Source organism: Carcharhinus amblyrhynchos, chromosome 16 (assembly GCF_965287045.1).
Source record: "Carcharhinus amblyrhynchos chromosome 16, sCarAmb.v2.hapA, whole genome shotgun sequence".
NCBI lineage: Eukaryota > Metazoa > Chordata > Chondrichthyes > Carcharhiniformes > Carcharhinidae > Carcharhinus > Carcharhinus amblyrhynchos.
Window position 1 is genome coordinate 1,355,624 of NC_137339.1, and position 26,817 is coordinate 1,382,440.

The 26,817-nt window shown below is 44.1% G+C and overlaps 2 protein-coding genes across 3 annotated transcripts in view; one reads left to right on the top strand and one right to left on the bottom strand.

Annotated features, from left to right (window-relative positions):
* The window catches only part of ergic3 (ERGIC and golgi 3), a 44,998-nt gene that overhangs the window by 13,239 nt on the left and 4,942 nt on the right, over nt 1–26,817 (top strand). The window contains exons 3-13 of one of the 2 annotated variants that reach the window (XM_080204574.1): nt 1,102–1,189; nt 1,766–1,885; nt 3,193–3,283; nt 6,236–6,401; nt 6,514–6,571; nt 9,374–9,388; nt 14,528–14,559; nt 17,744–17,840; nt 24,924–24,988; nt 25,640–25,776; nt 26,003–26,058. In XM_080204574.1, the coding sequence (XP_080060700.1) occupies nt 1,102–1,189; nt 1,766–1,885; nt 3,193–3,283; nt 6,236–6,401; nt 6,514–6,571; nt 9,374–9,388; nt 14,528–14,559; nt 17,744–17,840; nt 24,924–24,988; nt 25,640–25,776; nt 26,003–26,058 (925 nt within the window). The remainder of the gene's footprint in view (nt 1–1,101; nt 1,190–1,765; nt 1,886–3,192; nt 3,284–6,235; nt 6,402–6,513; nt 6,572–9,373; nt 9,389–14,527; nt 14,560–17,743; nt 17,841–24,923; nt 24,989–25,639; nt 25,777–26,002; nt 26,059–26,817) is intronic. The other variant, XM_080204575.1, reaches the window with a different exon arrangement.
* Nucleotides 21,864–24,379, bottom strand: romo1 (reactive oxygen species modulator 1). Its single transcript, XM_080204576.1, has 3 exons — nt 24,294–24,379; nt 23,444–23,574; nt 21,864–22,092 (listed from the first exon to the last, which is right to left on the bottom strand). Exons 2-3 carry the CDS (start codon nt 23,572–23,574, stop codon nt 21,984–21,986), a joined length of 240 nt encoding a protein of 79 aa, XP_080060702.1. The 5' UTR covers nt 24,294–24,379; the 3' UTR covers nt 21,864–21,983.

Here is a 26,817-nt window from a genome sequence, read left to right on the forward strand (position 1 = left end):
CTAATCTATGTTAAAGTTAAAATCCCTCAATACCACACTGCCTCTGCTACCCATTTGTCTAATATCTACATTTATACAATGTAGCATTTCAGAGCTGCTACTAGTGGGTTTATAGTTTTAGATCCTTTACTGTTCTTCAGTTCCACCTATAAGGTCTCCATTGGATGGTTCCATCTCATTATAGTCTCCCTCACCATTGAGTGATTTTGGTTCCAATCGGTAATGCTACTGCATCCCTTCTGCCATTTTCCCTATCCTTTCCATAGACTTTATAACCTGGTATATTTAGATCTCAGTCCTGACCATCTTTCAGCCGTGATTCAGTAATAGCTATACTATACAAAGTCCAAAGATGTGTGGGTTAGGCTGATTGGCCATACTAAATTGCCCCTTGACTGTTCTTCCTGATTGTTTCTTTATTTTCTATCCACTAGTTTAAAATCCTTGTGACCATCCTATTCAGCCTTTCCACTAGGACTGGTTCAAGTGGAACCCATCCCAATGATACAGATCCCTCCTGTCCCAATACTGATGCCAGTGTCTCACAATAGAGAACCTCTTTCTCCCCACCATTCCTTTAGCCACATGTTTACTTAATTTTCTTATTTCTATGCCAGTTTGCACATTGTTCAGGTAATAATCTAGAGATTATAATCCTTGAGGTCCTGGTCCTAATTTTGTTCCTAATTTCTGACATTCCCCAATCTTGTGTACTCTAGCCTATGTTATTGGTACCAACAGGGACCACAACAACTGGATCCTCCCCGCTCCCTCCCCGATATCCTTTCAAGGTAGTTTGTAATGTTCCTCACCCTGATACTAGGGACACACACCGTGTGGGACTCTTGATCCTGCTTACAAAAGATGCTATCTATATCTCTGATTATAGAAACCCCTACTTCTACCACTTTCTTTTTTTTTCCCCTGTGTGAATACACAGGTACCATCTTTAATTGTACAGTAATTAGATGTAATGAGATCAGGACATAAAGATCTATATGTCATTGTGTTAAAAGATGAGAAATATTTTTAATTCTCAAACTATAATCCCTTCCCCTCATTGGGAGGAGGTGCTGCTGACATTTTCCTTTTCCTTTCCAGGTACACCCAGAACTCTATGTAGATACATCACGAGGCGAAAAACTAAAAATCAATATTGACACCATTTTTCCACACATGCCCTGCGCTTGTGAGTATTGATACAGCTTTTAAATATACCTTTCACCTCCCTCCATATTCCCTCTCACTAGTGCTGCCTGCCTAATTTCCCCCTCCACTCTCTGTATTCACTGCTGCCCTTTGGGAATCAGTCCCATCTTTCAATATTGATGGCTGTGTCTTTAGCAGCTTCACACTCTGGAATGAACCCCCCCCCCCCACCCGCCAAGCATCATGATGCCTCTGGTCACCATCCTTCCCTATCCCACTGTCCCATTCTCTGGTGTCTTCTGTCTTTGCAGTGCCATGGAACATCCTTCTAGAGACACTATTATCAAATTGTTTTCTGAGTTTTGTCATCTGATTTGTGATTCGGCGGGCGGTACTGAGTCCAGGACACTCCCAGAAAGTAATCTGCACCCCCTGCCCCAAAATGGGAATCCAAGCCGGGGTCACGTAAAAACAACATGTCAAAATAAAGGAAACTTCCCTTAAAAGAATGTGTCTGTCTGTGTGATGGGGGGATTATTGTTGTGTGTTGTCTACAGGTGTTATAGTTCAGCAGCAGAATCATTGTTAATGGTTCATGCTCCATTTTCACCGGCAGATTTAAGTATTGATGCGATGGATGTGGCTGGGGAACAGCAGCTTGATGTGGAACACAACCTCTTCAAAAAGAGACTGGATCTAGTGGGCAATGTAGTCACTCCAGAGGTGGAGAAACACGGTAAGAACAGAGTGGGGCATGGCAATGATCATGTCCTCTACACACTGGCACACAGCTATTTGAACAGTGTTCAGGTGGACTAATGGTCAGGGCAAAGGGACAGATTCTTAATTCCAGATATTTTTTATTCAATTCAAATTCCACAATCTGCTGTATGGGATACGAACCCGGGTCCCCAGAACATTAGCTGAGTTTCTGGATGAATAGTCTCACGATAACATCACTGGGCCATCGCCTCCCCTTAGCTCAATATCAATTTAAAATCCATCATCCTGATTCTGGTCAACTAACGCAACATAAAACATGAATCAAATCCAGAATATTCCAGTGTGTCTGCCTCAGCATCTCCTTGGAATTACTGTCCAACCCATTAGGATCAAGGATCACTTTGCATTCATTCCTGTTGAGTTCTGTTCCTAACCTACAGCTTTCAGATTTATTCCCTGCAAGAATGAAGATTGAGGGCTGCTAATTTGGGGTTAAATGTTTGGAGGGGAGGAGATAAATTTGTATCTGTTTTTGCTTTGTGTTTCTCTGGCTGTATCCTGGGGTAAAAAGGGATCAAGCGACAGAAGGACATTACCAAATCATCCAACCTCAGGGCAAGATTGGCTGTCAGCTTATTGATGGGCAGAGCAATGGCCTGTTCCTGCTGCCAATTCTTATTCTCTTCAGATCTGTATCACGTGTTGTATCTTATAGGATCACGTCACTCTGTCCAGTTTATGCTAGTGTCTGTAGGACAATCTAATCAGTTCCATCCGATCTCAATCCCTGGATCGCTGCAGGTTTATTTAAGAAACGTTCAATGCAATTTATTTTTTGAAATCATTCCTCTCCACTTGACCTCATTGGCAGCAAGTTCCAGATCATTACAACCCACAGTGGTAAAGAATTCTTCCCCATATCACTCCAGCATCTCTTGCCCAAATTCATAAATCTGTATTTCCTAGTTCTTGTAGCATCACCTAATGGGAACAGCCTGCCTTTATTTAGCTTATCTAAACTTGTCAGAATCTTGAATACCTCAGTCAAATCTGCTGACTCTCCTCCATGTCCTCGCACATACTCCCATGATGATGACCAGAATTGCGTGCAATATTCTAGTTGTGGTCTAATCAGGCCCTGATAAAGGTTCACATGTGTTCTGTGTGTTGTTTCTCTCTGGGTCCAAGTTCCGTATGTTGATTTTTATATTTCACTCTTGTGTGTCTTGCCATCTCCCTGTGTTGTTCGTCACTGCTTCCTCCCGCCTCCCCTCTCCCCCCTCCCCTCTCCATATATGATGTGGTTCCTCTCTGTTTCAGTATTGGGAAAAAAGGAGGAGGTTTTCAATTCCACGAGGCTGGACCCAGACCGGTGCGAGAGCTGTTATGGAGCAGAATCCGAGGACATGAAGTGAGTGTTCACTGATCAGTTCCTGTGTCTTGAGGAATAGAATGAGTGAAAGAAATCCTTTTTGTTCCAGGGATTGATGAGGATCTTACATCCAGAACCTAGGGCTGAACTGAACCCGGGATTAACAGAGTAACTATCTCATTCCCGATTACCATCCTGCAACCTGGACAAGGACTGCGCTTTGCTGTGTTTTCACTGGTTATTATCCTGCCTGTCAAGGTAGAATCTTGCAGCACAAAAGGAATCCATTCAGGCCAGTTGTGCCAATGTCAGATCTTTGAGAATTGTTAGAGCCCTCAACCCTGCCCTTTCCCCTGAAATGATCTTTTTCAAATTTCTTTCTAATTCCCAATGAAAGTTATTAATCTGCTTTCACTGTCCTACCAGTGGGTGCATTTCAGTTCCCAGCAACCTGCTGTGTAAGGAAAAAAAACCTCTCATCCTCCCTCTGATTCATTTGCAAATTACTTGTCCGTGCCCTCAAGCTACTGATGATAACTTGAAAGAAAATTTGCTAAGGGATAGGAGGCAGAGAGCCCAGCCTACTAGCAGTCAAAATAATTTCTTCCAATCTGCTTCTATCAAACCCCTCAGAATTTTCAACACCTCTGTTCAATCTCCATGAATCTTCTCTTCTCCAAAGAGAACAACACCAGCCTCTGTCTTCTCTCCATTTAACTCAACTCTGACAAGCCTGGTAAGTTCTATACTCTGCACACCCACGGCCAGGTTAGTAACGCATATCCAAAGGAGCAATGTTCCCAGTAGTGATCTTGAGAAACACCACAGCGCACTTCACTCCCACCTGAAAAAAATCTGTTCATCGTTACCCTCCACTTTCTGTCCTTGTGATACAATGTCACTTCAATTTTACTAAAGTGTGGTTATGAGATAATTTTTGAAAATCCATCCCCTGCAGTACCCCCATGAATCCCCTCCAATTGTTCCAACGAACATGGATCAGGTTTGTCAAGCACAATTTCCCTTTAACAAATCAGTGCTGACTTTTAGATGTTAACGTTTTGCCAATTATCAATTATTTTTGTCCTGAGTGCGTTTCGTACATTAATAATCTGTGTGGAAAATTATCTGCCTTTTCCCTTCTCATTCTTTTGCCAATGCCAATTATTTTAAATATGTAACTGCTGGTTACTGAACCAGTTGCCAGACAAAAATGTTCTGCTTAGCTCAGATTGCAAGCAGAGTGAGTCATTGAGTTTGGTGTGTGTATGGGGGGGTGGGGTGTGTGCTCTGGCCTCTGGCTATTCACCCTCATCCTTCGTAATGCCCTACAGCAATTTCCTGACAGCCTGGATCCTGGCACCCAGGAGGCGACACACTGTCCTGGGGTCACATCTGTGGCCACAGAAACGCCACATTGTGTCTACTCCTCTGACTAATGAATCCCCTACCACACTTCCTCCATTCCTGAGCAGCTGGACCATCCACAATACCGTGACCATGGCTCTGGTTGGCCTCCTTAAAACAACAGTCACTCTCACCATTTTCCAAGACTGAAAATCAGCTTTGTGAATGGGATGTACTCGGAGGATTCTCTCAGTATTTATCTGATCCTCTTCCTCTGCCTGGCAGTCACCAATTCCCCCTCTGTCCGAAATTCCTTAAGCTGCAGGGACACCACATTCTGAAATGTGCCATCCATGAATCTCTCCGTCTCTTGAATGTACCATAGTGCCCTGGGGCTGCCTTTCAAGCTCCAAAACCCGGAGCTCAAATTGTCCCAGTTGGAAGCAATTCCCCCACACGTGATCATCCAGGCCACCAGGGACGTCTAGGTTTTCCCACATAGTGCAGGATGTGCAAATTACAGGACTAAGTCCCTCAGATATAACTAAATAGAATATATAGACTAGAAAGGAAGGTACAGCTTGTATTTATAGGTTACTGTGGGAAAATGCATCAGGAGACCTTCCAACATTGTGACGTTTTAGTACCTGAATCAAAGGAGGAGAATTATATTAGACAAACAACCAGAACTCCTTAACTCTATCGAGTAATGAAAATAAGTTTTGGAATTTTGAAATATTAATTGAGTTTTTTTGAGCACTACTTGCAGCCTTAGCTAATCTCAAGATCCAGTTATTTCCCTATTGCCTCTTTCTTACATAGGCTTTTTTAAAATGTTTTTCTAATTCTCAACTACTTAATGGCCCCCTCTGAGAGGAGCTTCTCAGCACTAGATGCTGCTAACTGTCTGTCCTCCTCTTGTACTTACCTCTGTAACATGTGATCTGGCCAAGTTTTGTATTGTCCACGTTGCTCCCATTCCCAAGTCTAGGTCATTTATAACAAACAGTAGGATAGTGCCAGAGTAAGGTGACTTCTTGCATACCCTCTATCTTTTACTCTTGTTCTGTGCTTTTAAACCTTTATTCCAACTTTTTTAACAGTACGTTCTGTGTACAATATGCTTTGTCTGTGTAGCACACAAGAAACAATATTTTTCAGTGTCTGCTAATACATGTGACAATAATAAATCAAATCAAAATCAGTAGTCCTAATATTGACTTCTGCACCTACTGTATGCATTCCACAAATGAGAAAAATGTCTGGTCATCACAAACCTATCCCATAGTTAATTTTGTTCCAATTAGTCCTCTGTGCTCTCTTCTTCCACATAGGTCTTGTGTATTTATCAAATTCCTTTTGCAAGGCCATATAAATAACATCAACCCTTTGTCCTCACCACCCTTATCTGTTACTTCCTTAATGAAGATAGATCCAAACTGATCCTCTGCATGATGTTCCAAAGTATGCTGCACAGGGATTGGAGAGAGGAATTGCTCCTTGCCAGTTGTCACCTGATCTGCAGATATTGCCTGTAGAGCCCGGGTGTGAACTCCAATACTTCCCCTGTGCTTACCTGCTGTAGTAACACATGCTGATTGGTCTGTGCAGGTGCTGTAACACACATATGTTTGGTCTGTGCAGGTGCTGTAACACGTGTGCTGATGTGCGCGAGGCCTATAGACGGAAAGGCTGGGCATTCAAGAATGCAGACACCATTGAGCAGTGCATGAGAGAAGGATTCACCCAGAAATTGCAGGAGCAGAAGAATGAGGGCTGCCAGGTCTATGGATTCCTGGAGGTTAACAAGGTGAGTCTTATCAGGGTGAAATGTCACTCACCAGGTGATTGTGATGCTTGTGGTTAGATGTCAGTTATGGTTGTTTTCATTGGCTCCTATCTTTTTGTTTTTTGTTGATCAGGTGGCTGGGAATTTCCACTTTGCTCCTGGGAAAAGTTTCCAGCAGTCACATGTCCATGGTAAGAGGAAGCATCAAATTCTCCCAGAGTTTGTTAGGGTGGGAGAGATACGTGGAAGTGCCTGTCACAAGGGAGGTGGGGGTGTGTGGCTCAGGGAGATGGTTGAGACCAGTTGTTCAAGGAAGCTACAGCTTGTATTTATAGGTTACTGTGGGAAAATGCATCAGGAGACCTTCCAACATTGTGACATTTTAATACCTGAACCAAAGGAGGAGAATTAGAAGCAAAAGATGTTATGGTAAAGTTTTGAGAGATACTGGGAGAAGATTAGGGAGGGAATTTCAATGTCCAGGACCTTGATAACTAGGGGCGTGCTACAGGTGACAGGGTGATTAAAATTGGGAATGCAATGGAGGTTGGAGTTAAAGGAGTGCAGAGATTTCAGAGGGTTTGGGGTTTAGAGAGATGAGAAAGAGTGAGAATTTTGAAATTGATTCATTGCTAGTCCCAGAGCCAGTGTAGGTCAAATGAACATTCAAATTAGGAGCAAGTAGAGGCCGTAAAACATCCAATATCCCAACTTTCATTCTCCTTTCTCCTTGCAATCAATGACTACATTCCATTTTCTTCTGAGTCACTTGCCACACCTGCACACTAACCTTGTGTAATTTATGGTTCAGAGACCCAGATCCTCCTGTGCCTCAATCTATGTTTATTTAAAATGTCGCTTCTCCGTTCTTCCTGCCAACGTGATGCGTTCATGTTTTCCCACTTCATTCTTCATCTGACTGATTTTTGCCCACTCAGTTAACCTATTTATCCCACCTTGCAGACTCATTATGTTCTCTCTACAACATACTTTCTTACCCATCTTTATGTTATCAGCAAATTTAGCAACTTCCCTTCATCCAAGTCACTGATGTAAATTATAAATAGTTGGCCACTATGCCAACCCAAAAATGATCCATTTGTACCTACTCAGTCTTCCAAGTTAGCTAACCAATCCTATACCTGTGCTAGGTCACTGAGCAAAGGGGTAGGTGAAGAGGAATTGGTGTGAGATAGGATATCAGAGCAGAGATTGGATGTGTAAAGGGAACAAAGGAATGAATGAGAGTTTTAGAGAGGAGCTGAGACAGGTGGAGATGGGCAATGTTACAGAGGGTTGTAGTCTTGGCGATGGAGCACTGTGTGTGTTCAGATCCTCAGCTCAGGGTCAAGTAGTTCACAGGGGTTATGACTAGGTTTGTTAAGCCTCATATTTGCCATACGAAAGGATGTAGCTGGTGTCCAGGAAACAGAGTTTGTGGAGACCAAAGACAATGGCTTGGCCTTCACAATACTGAATTCAGAAATATCTGTCCAGACAAGCAGAGCGGCAAATAAAAGTGTTTGAGGCAGGACGCGGGGAGTTGTTGGGTGTTGTCAGTGTCCGTATGGAACTTGATGTGTGTTGGATTGATGTTCTTGTGGAGCCGCATTTGATGGGAAACAAGAGGGGGTTAAGACTGGATTCTTGAGGAACACCAAAGGCAATAATGTGGCAGTGGGAAGAGAGGACATGGCAGGGCAGTTTCTGCCTATAACAGGATGGAGGATTGGAACCAGGGAAGTGCAGCTGGATGATATGTGGGAGGAGGGTGGTTGGGTAGCCATGTGAAAGACAGAATCAGGAGGGATTGTTTACCTTTGTCACATCAGATGCCATTTGTGACTTGAATAAGAACTATCTCTGACTGGCAGGGACGGGTTCCAATGTGGGTTGTGGGGAAGATGGATCTGGACTTTGGAGACAAAAGCACATTTGAAGACTGGAGAGGAAAGGGAAGCTGGAGATGGAGACATATTTTGCAGGAAGAGTGTTGGGCTGGATTTTTTTTTGAAGGGAGGAGAGAGAGATGGTGATGGCAGATTTGAAGAAGGGAACAGTACCTGAGATGGGGAGGGATCCATTGGCAATATTGGCTAACGTAAGGAATGAGATGGAGAAGTTGGATAGACAACTGTTTGGTCAGATCAAAGGAGCAGGAGATTTGTCTCTGGATCAGATCACCTTTTGTTGAGCTCATGAGGAGCGATGGGAGAGAAACTAGAGAAGGATGTGAAGTCAGGGCAAGAGCCAATCAAAAACAGAAAACACTAAAATCTCAGCAGGTCTGCCAGCATCTGTGGAGAGAGAATGCAGCCAACCTTTCGAGTCTGGACGACCGTTTGTCAGAGCTCTATTCTCTCTCTCCATAGACACCATCAGACCTGCTGAGATTTTCCAGTATTTTCTGTTCTTGTTTCAGATTCCAGCACCCACAGTGTTTCACTTTAATCTCTGCGTTCCTAGCTGATCCTGCAATAGTGAGCACTTTTAGCAAACAAGGATGTTCCAGTCAGAACTGATGGCTAATGATTAAAACAGTTGTCCTCTATATCCTTTCAAGTCTACATTCCCTTGGACTTTAGGAGAGTGGAGATGTCAGGGGAAGCAAGCAGATTTGAAAAGAATAAATATTTTCCCGTGGGCGACTGCGTCAGTGGTGGAAGAGAGCATGTGATTGAATTAATCAGAAGTTATAGAAATAATTTGTGATCTGGAGGGCTGATGATTGGGTGGGAGGTTTGTTCCGATGCTGGACACAGGAAGTATTTTTGGAAAGGGATGATAAAGGAAAAATGCAGAGAGATTATCTGTGATGCATATTAGAAAAGGAGATGGACTGAGGTTCAGACTCTGTCCGATCCTGGATATTTTGAGGTATTTTTACATCTGTATGAATCTGCTTTCATTTACCAAGATATAGTCGTGTATTCTGTGTGATTGCTCTCTAATGCTTCTCTACTTTTAAAAATTGTTTCTGTTCTTCCTTGCAGTCCATGCTGTTGAGAGTAAGTGACTAATTCTCAATTCCATTCTCTTCCACATGTCTTTCATAGTTCTCCATATCTTTGCTGGAATGCCTATGAAACACTCTTTTGCTAAAGCCCATTTGCTGTGTGTAGTTCCAGCTGTGCTGTGTGTTAACTGTGATATTGCATGAAGCTGTACCTTGCGATAGTTATCCAGGAAAGAGATTGGACGATTCATTGAATTTCCATTCTGTCCCTGAGCTGAAAATCAGCAGAGAAGCTGAGAGGAGATAACTGGGGTACCAGATACAGCTCTGACTCTCTATAGCACTGGCCAATAGTATTGAAGACTGTAAGTCAGTTCTTTACTAGGACACAGCACTATCAGTACAGACCTCACACTATACAATATGGGTATAATACTGACAAGGACAAATCTGTCACTGTGAATATTAGGTTACAGTACTGGTGGGGACAGGCCTGTCGCTGTATAACACTGGGGTACAGTACTGGTGGGGACAGGCCTGTCGCTGTATAACACTGGGGTACAGTACTGGTGGGGATGGGTCTGTCGCTGTATAACACTGGGGTACAGTACTGGTGGGGACGGGTCTGTCGCTGTATAACGCTGGGGTACAGTACTGGTGGGGATGGGTCTGTCGCTGTATAACACTGGGGTACAGTACTGGTGGGGATGGGTCTGTCGCTGTATAACACTGGGGTACAGTACTGGTGGGGATGGGTCTGTCGCTGTATAACACTGGGGTACAGTACTGGTGGGGACGGGTCTGTCGCTGTATAACGCTGGGGTACAGTACTGGTGGGGATGGGTCTGTCGCTGTATAACACTGGGGTACAGTACTGGTGGGGACGGGTCTGTCGCTGTATAACACTGGGGTACAGTACTGGTGGGGACGGGATGTCAATTTATAAGAACATAAGAAATAGGAGCAGGAGTAGGCCATCTAGCCCTTCGAGCCTGCCCCGCCATTCAATAAGGTCATGGCTGATCTGAAGTGGATTAGTTCCACTTTCCCGTTCTCTCGCCATAACCCTTAATTCCCTTGTCTGTCAAAAACCTATCTACCCATGACTTAAATATATTTAGCGAGGCAGCCTCCACCACTTCAACGGGCACGGAATTCCAGAGATTCACCACCTTTTGAGTGAAGAAGTTTCTCCTCAACTCCGATCTAAACTGCACCCCCCCCTTATCTTGAGGCTGTGCCCTCTCGTCCTGCTATCCTTTCTAAGCGGGAAGAATCTCTCTACCTCTACCCTATCCATCCCTTTCATTATCTTATACGTCTCTATAAGGTCCCCCCTCATCCTTCTAAACTCCAACGAGTACAGACCCAGTCTATTTAGTCTCTCTTCACAGTCCAACTCCCTCATCTCCGGTATCAGCCTCGTGAACCTCCTCTGCACTCCCTCCAAGGCCAAAATATCCTTGCGCAAGTGCGGCGACCAAAACTGCACACAGTACTCCAGCTGCGGCCTCACCAGTGCCCTGTACTGTTGCAGCAAGACCTCCCTGCTTTTATATTCTATCCCCCTCGCTATAAAGGCCAGCATCCCATTTGCCTTCCTGACCACCTGCTGCACCTGCGGACTGGATTTTTGTGACTCATGCACAAGGACCCCCAGGTCCCTCTGCACCGTAGCATGCTGCAGCTTTTCGCCCTTTAAATAATAATCCCTCCTACTATTATTTCTGCCAAAGTGGATAACCTCACACTTGCTAACGTTATACTCCATCTGCCAGGTCCTCGCCCACTCGCTCAGCCTATCCAGATCCCTCTGCAGACTTTCCACACCCTCAGCGCAATTTGCTTTTCCACTCCTTCGTGTCATCAGCAAATTTTGTTACCCTACACTCATCCCCCTCCTCCAGATCATCTATATAAATGGTTAATAGCTGAGGCCCCAGCACCGACCCCTGGGGCACTCCACTAGTCACCAACCGCCAACCAGAATAGCACCCATTGATACCAACTCTCTGCCTCCTATTAGACAACCAATCCTCTATCCACGCTAACACCTTACCCCCAGCTCCATGCACCCTAACCTTCCGAAGCAACCTTTTGTGAGGCACCTTATCAAATGCCTTTTGAAAATCTAGAAACACCACATCCACCGGTTCCTCTCTGTCTACCGCAGTAGTCACATCCTCGTAGAAATCCAATAAATTCGTCAAACACGACTTCCCCTTAACTAATCCATGCTGCGTCTGCTCTATCAAACTGTTCCTTTCCAGGCACTGTATAACACTGGGGTACAGTACTGGTGGGGACGGGTCTGTCACTGTATAACACTGGGGTACAGTACTGGTGGGGACGGGCCTGTCGCTGTATAACACTGGAGTACGGTACTGGTAGGGACAGGTCTGTCACTGTATAACGCTGGGGTACAGTACTGGTGGGGACGGGTCTGTCGCTGTATAACACTGGAGTACAGTACTGGTAGGGACAGATCTGTCACTGTATAACACTGGGGTACAGTACTGGTGGGGACAGGCCTGTCGCTGTATAACACTGGGGTACAGTACTGGTGGGGACGGGCCTGTCGCTGTATAACACTGGGGTACAGTACTGGTGGGAACAGTTCCATCACTCTAACATTGGGATATATATTGGTGTGTACCAGCTGCCCTGTGAGTGACACTTCTGTGAGATATTAAATAACACAACATCAAGGGCAGATTTCCCTAATTTTGTTATTTATGTCGAAGAGATATCCAGACCCAAAACATTGGCTCTATTCTCTCTCCATAGATGCTGTCAGACCTGCTGAGATTTTCCAGCATTTTCTACTTGTAGTTTAAACGAGATTCTGTCCATTCACATCTGTAATTTCTGTGTTTGTATCGCAACGTCAGGTTTAGCTTTCCTCAGCAAATTTAATCAAATTGTCTTTGCTGTTGCAGCAACTGGAGGAGTCTCTCTGTGTTATTCTATGTCTCACTGGCTGTGAGAGCCCCACCCCCTCGATGGACAATTCATTTATCTTTTCAATTTTGACTGCCACGATGGCATCAATTTAATATTCCCAGGATGTACAGAACCATAAACTGAATCATGTGTTGGACTCAGGCTGGGTCATGGTCTCTGGTTCATCTCCTGGCAGGTCATTTGGGCTTTTTCCAACAATCAGCACTGTAAGGTTATAGTCTGTACTACTGACCAGATTAATCAGTTTGTTCATCAAAAACCACTAGAATGCTGTGTGAGGGGTGGGGGAGGATCTGGAATCAGTTTTTAACCATGGTTTTACTTCACTGCCAGTGTTACTAATGCTTTTGGCTTTCGCTGCTGATTTCAGGAATACCCATGCATGGATTGAGTGATATTAACAGTAAAGACTACTGGATATGAAATAACTCTCAAAATGGCTGCAAAAGGAACTAACTTACTCGTGTAAATAATTAAACAGCTTCCTTTCCAGTTGAAAGAAAGTAAAAAGCTTCCCCTTGTCCATTGGACATTGCTCACCAGAGCAGGTCCAGTTCCTGTTCTGCCATTGGACACTGGTCACCAGGGCTGGGAGCAGCAGTCTGGAATATTGATACCCGGGGATGTAGATGGATGGTCAATGAGCTGATTAATTTTGCAGAAGGTTTTAGTAGCCATCCTTACGTTTTATAGAATGTAAAATTTGTTTTTAGCCATTCAGATTTTTAAAACAAATGTCCTTGAGATGGGAGCATTGCTGCTTGTCTATCCCTAATTGCCCTCAAGAAGTTGTTGGTGAGCTGCCACCTCTAATCACTGCAGCCTGTGGTGAACATACACCCAGAGTGCTGGTAGGGAGGGAGTTCCAAGATTTTCACCCAGCAATCATTGCCCTCCAGTAATCACAAACATTGTCCTTTTCTGCTCAGTTTGTCTCATTCCATTGAGAATTCCACCTCCCCCCACATTGATTTCACTTTTGCTGGGATCCTTGGTACCTGGCTTGGACACTCACTCATCTCTGCAGATCAGCTCGTTTGTCCATGTTTGGACCAAGGTTGTAATGAGGTCAGAAGCCTAGTGGCCCCTTTGAAATCCAAACTGAGCGTCAGTGAGCAGATTATTGCTGAGTAAATTCCACATGATAGTATTCTCAACAATCCTTTCCATCACTTGCTGATGACCAAGTATGGACTGATGGGGCAATAACTGATAAATTTGTCCTAGATTTTATGCGCACCTCATATCTGGATAATTCCGTTGCTGAGTAGTTGCCAATGCTGTAGCTGTACTGGACCAGCTTGGCTAGTGGCACAGCTGGTTCACAAGCATCAGTCTTCAGCAGCACAGCCTGGATATTGTTGGGTGTGGCTTCTGCTCCATTGGGTGCCTTCACCCGTTTATTGATATTGCATAGAATAATCAGATTTGCTGGACTTCTGAGATGTGGGAAACACAGGAGGAGGCTGTGTTTTTGGCTGACAATGATTGTAAATGGGAGTGTTGTCTTTTGCACTGAAGTGCTGAGTTCCCTTGTCATTGAGGATGTTCTTGGAGCCTCCTATTGAATTATATCTGACCCCTGGTTTAATGATAGTGTGAAGAATATGTCAAACTGAGATGATAGATTGTGGTTTTGTTTAATTCTGCTGATGGCCCACAGCACATCATGGATGCTCAGCTTTGAGCTGCAAATGTGAACCTGTCTCATTTGTTGCAGTAGTGGTGCTACCCAACACAACACTGAATGATGCTTAGTGTTATATTCTTTTAATTTTGATACAAGTCTCCAGGTGTTTGAGGGCGAGTCTGCAGAATGGACTGAGCTGGGTGTTTCCTTGGTGTGTCTAGTGTTGAGATCGATGCCAATACAAGTGATTTGTACAATTCAATCTCTTGCTACAGTATTTCAGCGGCAAATTAAGAGTCCACTACATTGTTGTGGAGTTATATACAGGCCATAAGGGGAAAAAAAGGACTTTAGTGAACTATTGAGTGAAGTGATTGCCATTACTTAAACTGCACTTGCTTTTCATTCCAGATTTATTTAATTATCTGAATTTAAATTTCCTGACATTTGAACTCATGTCTTTGTACCCCTGGTTTATTAGTCAGGTAATATAACAGTTTACAGTGGTAACAGTAGCATATTGGTTAAGAGTCCAGTGATGTTATTAACTCCTATTTTTAATTAATTCATCTTTTCTCTCTCCTTTTTCTCTCTCAGTTCATGACCTGCAAACCTTTGGATTAGACAATGTAGGTATTGCTACAATCTCATGAGAATACTATTATCAACCTGTTAAATCCTGATTTAATGTTGCACTCTGTGTAGTAAATCACACAATTTAAATAGACTAGTATCTTCTTTAAAAGTACTTTGTGATGAAATCGTAAAACACATTTATAAAAAAGTTTACAGTCTCTCAACAAATAATGAACAAAGCCTTTCATTTTCAAAGGGCAGGAACTGGTGAAGATGGAATCAAATTTATAAAGGGACACGGATGAATTGCCTAGGCAAAACTGTGACAGCTGGTTTAAAAATGGCAAAGTGAGACATTATCCACTTTGTATCAAAATATTTTCTGAATGTTGAGAAGCGGGGAACTGTGGAGCATAGATTTGTCAGAATTATACTATCTGAGAACAGATTGCATTGACGCAGCTTGTATTCCTTTTGTGTGTAGAAAGTTAAAGGGTGACCTAATTGGGGTTTTAACTGTGGCTACAAGAGCAGATCAGAGGCTGGGAATTCTATGGTGAATAACTCATCTCCTGACTCCCAAAACCTGTCCACCATCTACAAGATATAAGTCAGCAATTTAATGGAATAATCCACATCTGCCTGGATGATTGTGACTTCAACACCACTCAAAGCTTGATGCTATTCAAAACAAAGCAGCCTGCTTGATTGGCACCCTATCCACTACCTTAAACATTCACTGCCTTAAGCATCTACTCCCTTCACCATCAGCTCACAGTGGCAGCAATGTATACCATCTATAAAGTGTACTGCAGCGACTCACCAAGGTTCTTTTAAAAGCACCTTCCAAACCCACACTTCCACCACCTGATAGGCCAAGGGCAGCAGACAGATGGGAACATCATACCCTACAAGTTGACCTTCAACTCGCTCACTGTCATGTCTAGATCACATTTCCCCTTGTCATGAGATCAACATCCTGGAACTCCCTTTGTAGTAGCACAGTGGATGCAGCTACACCATTTGGAACAAGTGGGTGGCTCACCACCAGCACCTCAAGCACATTCACGAATGGGCATTGCTAACTGCCTCTGACACACCCGGGGTGAATTTTTTAAAATAGTTAATAGATTTAATAGGCTAGAAGGTGAAAACTGTTTCCTTTGGAGAAAGAACCCAGAAGTGAGCATAACCCTTAAACGTGAGCTTCCACACTCGCATCTTTTGAGAGATGATGTGTGGAAGCTGTTCATGCACAGAATAGTGAAAATCTGGAACTCTCTTCCCTTCTATTCCACCAGCTCCCCAGAAAGCGGTGGATGCTGGCAGTTGAAATTTTCAGGACAGAGATTGATTTTTGTTAGGTAAGGGTTTTGAAGAGATATGGAGCAAAGGTGCTGATCAGCAATGATCTAACCAGCCTCTTGCTAAGATGATCTGCGTTAGTTTCAGGAATGTTACGGAGAGACCCGTGTCACCTTACTGAAAACGCACTGTTTTTGTATTGTACCCAGTGCCCTGAACTTCCTGCTGTCCTGTATCTGAGCTTTGCTTTTGGCTCGTAGTGAATTCCATCAAAGTTCTGATGCTACTATTAGGACTGTCTGGAATTCAGCATCGCTGCCTGTTAAACCCGCCCTGCCATTCAATAAGATCATGGCTGATCTGATTGTAACCTCCCACATGCCCTTATCAAGTGCCTTCTGGAAATCTAAGTACAATACATCCACCAGTTCCCTTTTATTCACAGCACATGATTCCCTCAAACAACTCCCAAAAAATTGGTTAAAGATGATTTCCCTTTCACAAAACCATGTTGACGCTGCCTGACTGCTTTGAATTTTCCCGAGTGCCCTGTTATCTCTAACCATGGCTTCTAACATTTTTCCCTGTGGTAGATGTTAAGCCGACTGGCCTGTAGTTTCCCGCTTTGTCACACCTTCTCCTGCCACTCGCCCACCCCACCCTTCCCCAAACACCTTTTCAATAAGTTCCAATTGATATTTTCCAATTTAATGACCCCTTCCCTGAATCCAAGGAGTCTCGCTGGACACCTTGTAACACCCAATGATGAAGTCCACTTGGACCTGTGGATTTGTCAGCCCACAGCTCCAAGTTTGCTCAGTATCACTTCCCTGGTGATTGTAATTTTCCTGAGTTCCTCCCATTTCCTGATTTACAGCTATCTGAGATATTATTTGTATCCTTTGTAGTGAAGACCAATGCAAAATAGCTGTTCAATTAATCTATATTCTCTATTTTTCTACTCCTAACATTGATTTTAGGATGGCATGGTGGCACAGTGCCTTGCACTGCTGCCTCACAGCACCAGGGAACCGGGTTTGATTTTCGGCTTGAGTCACTGTCTGTGAATATTCTCCCCATGTCTGTGTGGGTTTCCTCCGGATGCTCCGCTTTCCTCCTACAGCCCAAAAGATGTGTGGGTTAGGTGCACTAGCCATGCTAAATTCTCCCTCAGTGTACCCAAACAGGCACTGGAATGTGGCAACTAGGGGATTTTCATTGCAGTGTTAATGTAAGTCTACTTGTGACTAATAAATAAACTTTAATTTCCTAGGTTTGTGCTCTGTAAAACTAATGCTCACTTTGTGATGAAGAATGTTTTTCATTCATGACCCAAATTTACTCGATTTCAGCACAGGTTTAGGGTGCTGGGGAGTAGGTACAGAGGAGATGTCAGGGGTAAGTTTTTCACTGAGTGGTGGGTGCATGGAATGAGCTGCTGGCAATGGTGGTGGAGGGCAGACTCGATAGGGTCTTTTAAGAGACTTTTGGATAAGTACATGGAACTTGGTAAGATAGAGGGTTATAGGTAAGCCCAGTAGGTAGAGACATGTTCGGTGCAACTTGTGGGCCGAAGAGCCTGTTTGTGCTGCGGTTTTTCTATGTTTCCTTTGACAACAACCTGCATTTATAAAGCACCGTAAACACCCTGAAGCACAGAAGTGATTATTGAAAACATGATACCAAACAATACTATATTAGGACAGGCGACCAAACACTTGTTCAACGAGCTAGGTTAAAGGGAGAATGTTAAAGGAGGAGGGAGAGAAAGATGTTTAAAGAGTGAATTCTAGAGCTTATGGCCTAAGCATCTGAAGATATTCCCAGTCAAGAATGCATTTACTGATCCATTTGGTATTTACATGGCTGTTCACTGAGACACATCTAGAAAAGCATCCTGTTGTGACAGTGTTCTGCTTCTTTCTCTTTCAGATAAACATGACCCACTATATCAAACGGCTCTCTTTTGGCAGTGATTACCCAGGAATAATCAATCCTCTGGACGGAAGCAATATCACAGCACAACAAGGTAAATGGAACAGTCCAAGACTTACAGGAAGGGCGAGTTAAAATGTCATTATGAAAGAGAAAGAATACCAGGTGCAAGTTCTGGCTCAAGTCACAAACATATGGCAATAAAATGCTTCCTGTTGAGCATTAGTGACAGTCCAGTTTACTAAAGGTGGGAAAGGAAGCAGACTGTGTCAATGCCTTTGATTGAACTGTTCCCCCAATCATCATCTGAAGTTGCTGATTCCGTCACCAGGAAAGGATCACATGGGTGAATGTCTTCACTGCCTCTCTGCTACAGCTGTTACTCTTGTATGTACTAAACGATTTTCTGCGGATCCCACAGTCAGGCCAGTTCCTGTCTTCAGGGTCAGTAAATACTCGGGCCCAATGTAGAATGGTCAAGTACAAAATAGGCTGCTTCTGTCCACCTCTCAAACGCCCCACTCAGGTAACTGCCCCAACTCAACACTGGATAAAATGAATCCTCCTCAGCAAAATAGCTCAAAGACAAGGACTTTATCTCGGAGATAAATCTATGCTCCTGGAGTCAAAAATGTTTTAACCACAAGCCCTTATTTAAAACACGAACAAGCCCAGATGCTTTCAAATCATACAGCACAGGAATTTGAAAGAATTATTGCACTCTCCCTGCTCTTTCCCCATCATCCTGTATTTAACAATTCTCTTTCAGATGTTACTTTTAAATCTGTCAGGAATGCATTCCACATCACAGCACAAAAATAAATGTGTCACACTGCTACTTTTGCCAATTACAGGGTACCTTAACTGAGTGTCCCTCTTATTACTGACCCTCCTTATTTACAGTCTCATGATTTTGAACATTTTTCATCTTCCTAGCTCCAATCAGAACAACCCCAGCTTCTCCACATAACTGATATTCCAAATACCTGGTTGTGATCTGTTAAATCTCCTCTGCCCTATGCACCCCCTAAAGCCTTGATAATCTTATAAAGGGGAATGGCCAGAATTGAACAAACTATTCCAGAGACCTAATCACTGTTTTATAAAGATTCATCAAAGCTTCCTGCACCTATTCTGTATGCCTGTGTTTATATAGCCAAGGATTCTCGATACTTTCTAATAGGCTTCTCAACTGACCCTCTGAATGAAATAATTTCACCTCTCTTCTGTTCTAAACAGGTAATCCCTTATTTTTATATAGTGACCCCTAATTCTAATAACATCCTCTCCATATCCACCCTTGTCAGTACCCCGCAGGATCTAGTTTCAGTCATCACTTCTTGCTCTCCTAAATTCTCTTAACTCTAGCCTGTCCAACCTTTCCTCACAAGATAACCTGCCCATTCCTGGTATTGGTCCTGTGAACCTTCCCTGAACTGCTTACAGTGCAGTTACAGATTTCCTTAAATAAGGTGATCAATGCACAGATCTGTCATCAGCAAATTTAGCTCCCGTACCTTCAATGTACTCGTCCAAGTCATTTATACAAACTGCAAAAAGTTGAAGGCCCAGCGCTGATCCTTGTGGCACATCATTTACTACATTCCGCCAGCCTAAAAAAGACCCATTTCACCTACTGTCTGCTTCCTGTTAGCTAGTCAATCTTCAATCCATGCCAATATGTTAGCCTCTATAACATGAGCTTTTATTTTCCACAATAACTTTTGATGTGGCAATTTATCAAATGCCTTCTGGAAATGTAAGTCCAGTATATTCACTGATTCCCCTTTATCCACAGCACGTGTTACTTCCTCAAAGAAATCCAATAAGCTGGTTAAATATGATTTCCCTATCACAAAACCGTGTTAACTCTGCCTGATTCCCTTGAACTTATCCAAATGCCTTTCTATAACTTCTGACATTTTACCTGTGACAGAGGTTAGGCTAACTGGCCTGTAGTTTCCTGCTTTCTGCCTCCCTCCCACTTTGAAAAATGGAGTTACATTTGCTATCTTCCAATCTAATGGGACCTTTCCTGAATCTACGGAGTTTTGGAAAATTAAAATCAATGCATCAACTATCTAACTAAACACTTATTTTAAGATTCTGGAATGAGTTCTATCAGGATCTGGGCTGTTATCATAGAGTCACAGAGATTTACAACATGGAAACAGGCCCAACTTGTCCATGCCACCCTTTTTTTAAAAACCTCTAAAATAATCCCAATTGCCCACATTTGGTCCATACTCCTCTATACCCACCATACCCATGTAACTATCTAAATGCTTTTAAAAGATAAAATTGTACCCTCCTCTACTACTACCTCTGGCAGCTTGTTCCACTCACCACCCTCTTGTGAAAAAACTGCCCCTCTGGACACTTTTGTTTCTCTCCCCTCTCACCTTAAACCTATGCCCTCTACTTTTAGACTCCCCTACCTTTGGGAAAAGATATTGACTATCTAGCTGATCTGTGCCCGTCATTATTTTATAGACCCCTATTAGATCACCCCTCAACCTCCTACGCTCCAGAGGAAAAAGTCCCAGTAGCATCCTAATAAATCTTTTCTGCACTTTCTAGTTTAATAATATCCTTTCTATAATAGGGTGTACACAGTATCCCAGGTGTGGCCTTACCAATGTCTTGTACAACTTCAACAAGACGTCCCAACTCCTGTATTCAGTGTTCTGACCAATGAAACCAAGCATGCCAAATGCCTTCTTCACCACTCTGCCCACCTGTGACTCCACTTTCAAGGAGATATGAACATGCACCCCTAGATCTTTGTTCTATATCTCTCAATGTCCCACTATTAACTGAGTAAGTCCTGCCTGGTTCAACTGACCAAAATGTATCACCTCATATTTATCCAAATTAAACTCCATCTGCCATTCATCAGCCCACTGGCCCAATTGATCAAGATCCCGCTGCAATTGGAGATAACCCTCCTCACTGTCTACCATGCCACCAATCTTGGTGTCATCTGCAACCTTATTAACCATGCCCCCTATATTCTCATCCAAATCATTACTATAAATGACAAATAACAATGGGCCCAGCACTGATCCCTGAGGCACACCACCTCCAGTTTGAAAAACAACCCACAGCTCTAAAGGTTTACTCAGTACTACTTCTCTGGTGACTAATTTTCCTGAGATCCTCTCTCCCTACAGAGGGATACAGACAGATAGGAGAATGGACAAAAACTTAGCAGATGGAATGTAATGTAGGAAAATGTGAAGATAAGCTCTTTGATTGAAGGAAAAGGAGCCGAATATTTAAATGGAGAAAAACTGCAGAAAGCTGCAGAGGGATTTGGGGGTCCTCGTGCACAATTTACAAGAAATCTAACATTACAGTACAGCAGGTAATTGGTAAGGTAAATGGAATATTGGCCTTTATTTCAAAGACTGTGGAGTATAAAAATACAGATGTCTTGCTAAAATTGTACAAGGCACTAGTTAGACCATGTCTGAAATTCTGTGAACAGTTTCGGTTTCCTGATCTAAGGAAAGTTATACTGGCATTAGAGGCAATCCAGAGAATGTTCACAAAATTCATCATGGGAAGGATTTTCTTATGAGGAGAAGTTGAGTAGATTGGCCTGTACTCATTGGAGTTTCGAAGAATCTCATTGAGACATAGAGGATTCTAAAAGGGTTTGACAGGGTAGATGCTGAGAGGTTGTTCCCCCTTGTGGGAGAGTCTAGTACCAGAGGGAATAATCTCAGTAAGGAGTCACCCAATTAAGACAGATGAAGCATTTCTTCTGAGGGTAGTGAATCTGTGGATTACTGCAGAGGGCTGGAGAAGCTGGGTTGTTAAGTCATGGTAGAGATAGACAGATGTTTAATCAGTAAGGGAATCAAAGATTAAGGGGATAAAGCAGCAAAGTGGAGTTGAGGATCATATCAAATCATCCATGGTCACACTGAACGGTGGAGCTGACTCAATGGGCTGAAGATCCATTCTTAAATATTATGAAGGGAAAGGTTGCCCTATTCGATCCATTCACTGCTTCTGCCTGTGATATTTGTCACTGTTGTTTTACCAATAAAGATTCTTTAGACTTTCAGCTGTTGTTAGACAAACACCCCAGTCCATTGTCAGAACTTGATGCAATATTAAATCATACATTTTAATCTCCATTATTGTACAGCTGGTAATCAAAGAGACAGAAACAGATGATACATTATCTGCAACATTTGAAATTTCAGCAGAAAGGAAAGATTGATTGTTAGCATCTGATTCCCATTCCAATCGCCATGAACGTTCCAAATGTGCCTCCACTCTGCATCATGGTCTTCCCGACACCACCCAGCAGCTCTCGACCTCTCAGCCCCAGCCTAGAAACCAAGCAAAAGTATGATTAATGTGGCTGGAGTCTAACAAATACACAGTAATGGAACCTAACATCTGGGTAGTATGCTCAAAATTCTTCACCACATTCTTCTCTACAAATTAGTAAGGTAGAGCTGTTCTAGCAGGACGCAGTCAAGCTCAATCTCTCAGCCAGCAGGTAAGACATTGTCAGCATTTACACAGTGCAGCAATGGAGCCAGAATCCATCAAGTTTGGTGATGGATCAGGAAAAGCTTCCTGGAAAATCCTGGGAGTTTCTACCCGCCTGTGGTACCAGTACCTGGGAGGTCATTAAACTGAGCTGAACTCTCCAATGCTGCACAAGTGGAATTGTCCTTCCACAGACATTATACCAAGGTCCCCTCCACCCCCATGGTTGCATTAGAAAGATCACCAAAAATGCATTTTCATTTAAGCGCGCAAGAAATAGGAACTGGAGGCAGCCCATTCAGCCCCTCGAACCTGCTTTGCCTTTCAGTTACATGACTAGATTTGCAATGGATTTGGAGCCAAGCTGGAGATGTCATTACAAATGCAATCAGACTCCATTACTCAATTCGGGTGACTTGCAACTAATGCTTTTATAAAGTTATTGATTTCTTTTGAGGGCTGCTGGATCTTTTTTGAACTTAAGATATTTGTGATGAATGTATTGTGGCCAAACTTACAGTAATTTAGAAAATTCTATTACAGGTTCAATATTTCATTCCAGCTGTGACTACTGTGTCACATTGTGCCCTGCTCTAAGATTTGCATGTTCATACTTTGCTAATTTTCCCTGAGCTTACCAATTTAGAGTCCTTACAGTGCAACAGGAGGCCAATCAGCCCATCGCGTCTGTGTCAACTCTGACAGAGCATCTTACCCAGGCGCACTCCCTATAACCCCACGTGTTTATCCTGCCAATCCACCTAACCAGCACATTTTCTGGACCGTGGGAGAAAACCAGAGCATCTGGAGGAAACCCTCACAGACACTGACCCAAGGCTAGAATTGAACCAGGTCCATGGAGCTGTGAGGCAACAGTGCTAACCACTATGTCCCCATGGTGTCCAATAAAGAACAATTTTGCTCCGTCATTAGGATCACGATTCTGGTCATGAAAACCATTTGTGGGAAGCTGGTGCTGGGTGTTCTGAATTTGCTGCTTCTGTAAAAGGGAGGCCAGTCTGGTAAGAGAACAAACTCAATAGAACAAAGGCTCAGCCTTTGGCCAATCTTCCCCAAACTTTGGTTTGCGGATACTGGAAGTTTGTGTGGGATAGTCAGCTGCTGAAGAAACTGTCATTTGTATTGGAAAGGAAGATAAACATGGTTAACAGTGATCATACTGACCTGAGACAGGAGAAACTGCCAAAAAGTGCACCAGCTGCCATGCCAACTGCACAGCCCATCATGAAGCCCATTTTAACTCTGTCAAAGCAGCTGGGCTGTGACTGCCCATACGGACCCACTGTGACTGGCATCTAGAGTGGGGCAGAGCGGTTAGAGAACATTATGACTGATTAACATCACCTTATCTCAGTCACAGAAATAATTCTGAAGACTGTCATAAGTTTATGGCTATTTCTAGTTGGTTCAACCCCTTTATTTTGACAGACTATTTCAAAACCAAATACCAATTGTGCTGTTTTGAATTTTCAAATTGAATCAAACAATGCTTGTTTTTAAATTAACATAATGTCAAACAGATAATCTTACATTCCTCCAAACTAGTCTCAAATCAATATTACAACCCAGTGTATAGTGCGAGTATTAATATACCCGGGTAGTGTGCATGACTAGTTGGTAATTTAAACAGGTAGTTTTTTAGTATTTGGTTTGTTAAAAATTCTGAGTCTAATTGACTGTAATTCAGACTGAACACCAGGGAGCAGGAAAACTGTGGACCAAAAGTCAAAAGCTCCCCCCCCACCCCCCGCCGCCGCCCCCCGATCTTCTCCCCCCCCCCCCAGTTCTCTCCCCCCGCCCCCCCCCCCAGTTCTCCCCCCACACCCCCCCCCCCCCCAGTTCTCTCCCCACCCCCCCCCCACCCCCCCAGTTCTCTCCCCACACCCCCCCCCCCCCCCAGTTCTCTCCCCACACCCCCCCCCCCCCCGGTTAAGCTGCCTCTTGCTCCGGGTGCCGTTGCCTGTCCTGCCGGTTGAGCTGGAGGACAGGGTCGGGGCTCCGGCCTCTCACTCACCACGGATGCACTTTCCGAGTCTCAGGCCGACATCTTACCCCGGAGGAAATGACGCACTGGCCCGGACGTGGCGCAGGAGCCGGGCCCCGCCCCCTCTCCCCGGGCCCCGCCCCCCGGGCAGCCTGGCAGTGATGGTGGCGGTGTGGCAGCTCCGTGTCCTGATGTGGAGATACCGGTATTGGACTGGGGTAAACACAGTCTCCCAACACCAGGTTAAAGTCCAACACACAGCATCAGGGACCAGGGTTCAATTCCCGGCTCGGGTCACTGTCTGTGTGGAGTCTGCACATTCTCCCCGTGTCTGCGTGGGTTTCCTCTGGGAGCTGGGTTTCCCCCCACAGTCTGAAAGAGGTGCTGTTATACCCAGTGTTAAACAGTGACAGACCTCCCCGTCCCTATCCCCAAAACCTCACACTTATCATCGTCAATCCACAACCCTGGCCACCTTTCGGACTGTGAGAGGAAACTGGAGCTCCCGGAGGAAACCCACGCAGAAATGGGGAGAATGGCAGTGGGTTTTCATCTAACAATTTGCAGCTTAATTTGATATTTATGTGGCAAATAGTTCTGGTCTGTTCCAAAATCAAACATCCCAATTGCAACATATTAAATTTGCTCTATGCCTTGCAGCCTCCATGATGTTCCAGTACTTTGTGAAAATAGTCCCAACAATTTATGTGAAGTTGGATGGAGAGGTGAGTTTAAATCATAGAAACCCTACAGTACAGAAAGAGGCCATTTAGCCCATCAAGTCTGCACCAAACACAATCCCTCCCAGGCCCTACCCCCATTTCCCTACACATTTACCCATCAATCCCTCTAACCCATGCATCTGGCATGTTTTCTCATTTTGTACTTTATCACAAAGGTTTGATGTTTAATCCAAAAGATGTCATCACCAACAATGCAGCACTGACCCTCTGACAGTGCGGCGCTCCCTCAGCACTGACCCTCTGACAGTGCGGCGCTCCCTCAGCACTGACCCTCTGACAGCGCGGCGCTCCCTCAGCACTGACCCTCTGACAGCACGGCACTCCCTCAGCACTGACCCTCTGACAGCGCGGCGCTCCCTCAGCACTGGCCCGCTGACAGCGCGGCACTCCCTCGGCACTGGCCCTCTGACAGCGCGGCGCTCCCTCGGCACTGACCCTCTGACAGCACGGCGCTCCCTCGGCGCTCACCCTCTGACAGCGCGGCGCTCCCTCGGCACTGGCCCTCTGACAGCGCGGCACTCCCTCGGCACTGGCTGTACCACTCCCCCTGCTGGTCTGATTGGTACTGCAGCCTGCAAAGTGCCATTGGCCCCAATACAATGTCCTGACTTGCCCACTGCTCTTTGATTCCAGGTGGTGAGGACAAACCAGTTCTCAGTCACACGGCATGAGAAGGTGGCCAATGGGCTGATTGGTGACCAGGGTCTCCCAGGGGTCTTTGTGCTTTACGAACTGTCTCCGATGATGGTAAAATTTACAGAAAAACACAGGTATGTCAAATCTATGTGTTATTCATTGTGTGTTCTGAAGGTTAGATATTTTTTATCTTCAGTGAATATTGAAAAGGTTTGATTGGATCTTTGAGCTGGACATGTTTGATGCTGGATTGTGATTTGAACTGGACTTGTTCCACACTAAAATTCCCAAGAGATATAATGAGTTACAGTGATCCTTCAGCACGCAGCACTGACCCAATTTGTGATTGTTGTCTTACAGATCATTCACCCATTTTCTCACTGGTGTCTGTGCCATTATTGGAGGAGTATTTACAGGTAATGACTTTGTGACTGTTTGCTGCTTCGTTACAGATCGTTACTTGGTTAGTAGACCAGCAATATTGTACCACACAGCACCTATTCACAGCTTCATGAGTGTATCTGATGGTGAGCCAGAGTTGGGTATGATATACTCAACAATAGCTCTCCATTTGTCCGGTGTAGTTCCGGGGCTGGAGGCTTGCTGCTTTAGTCCAGACCTCTGCAATGTCCTTTATAACAAGTCACTGCGCTCCAAAAGTATTTAATGATGCGCAGATAGTGTGGAGATGTTTGGTGGTGATGACCCATGGTGTCAGCAAGGGATGTTAGTTACCCTGTCATCTAATTTGAGACAATTCCATTGGGTTGGAAATCCTCCTTAAAGCTAGTCTCAGTAATGCTGATCAAGAGACAACCAATTGTAAAAGACCATCCGGTTCACTAATGTTCTTCAGGAAAGGAATCTACTGTCCTTCCCTGGTCTGGCCTCTGTATGATTCCAAATTGAGAAGTGGCTGTCTCTTCACTACCTTCTGGCCCAGCAAGCCATTGTTACCAAATCTGAAACCCCAAGGCATGTTATGAAGCTAGACTAGAACCCAACAATTTTCTATTTTGGCATTAGTGTAAGGATAAATATTTCACACCAGGGACAAATTTGCTGATAAACTGGGAAGCTTTTAGCAAAACAAACTGTATTAACAACATGGTTTAATTATAACAAATGAATTACCTGAACCTTTAACAATTGAACGATACTTAAACAAGACGAGA

Excerpts from the sequence above, each read along its gene's own strand:
- romo1 (XM_080204576.1), bottom strand. The coding sequence starts at position 23,574 with ATGCCAGTCACAGTGGGTCCGTATGGGCAGTCACAGCCCAGCTGCTTT. Across the intron at positions 22,093-23,443 it reads GGCAGTTTCTCCTGTCTCAG|GCTGGGGCTGAGAGGTCGAG; the intron begins GTCAGTATGATC and ends CTTGGTTTCTAG.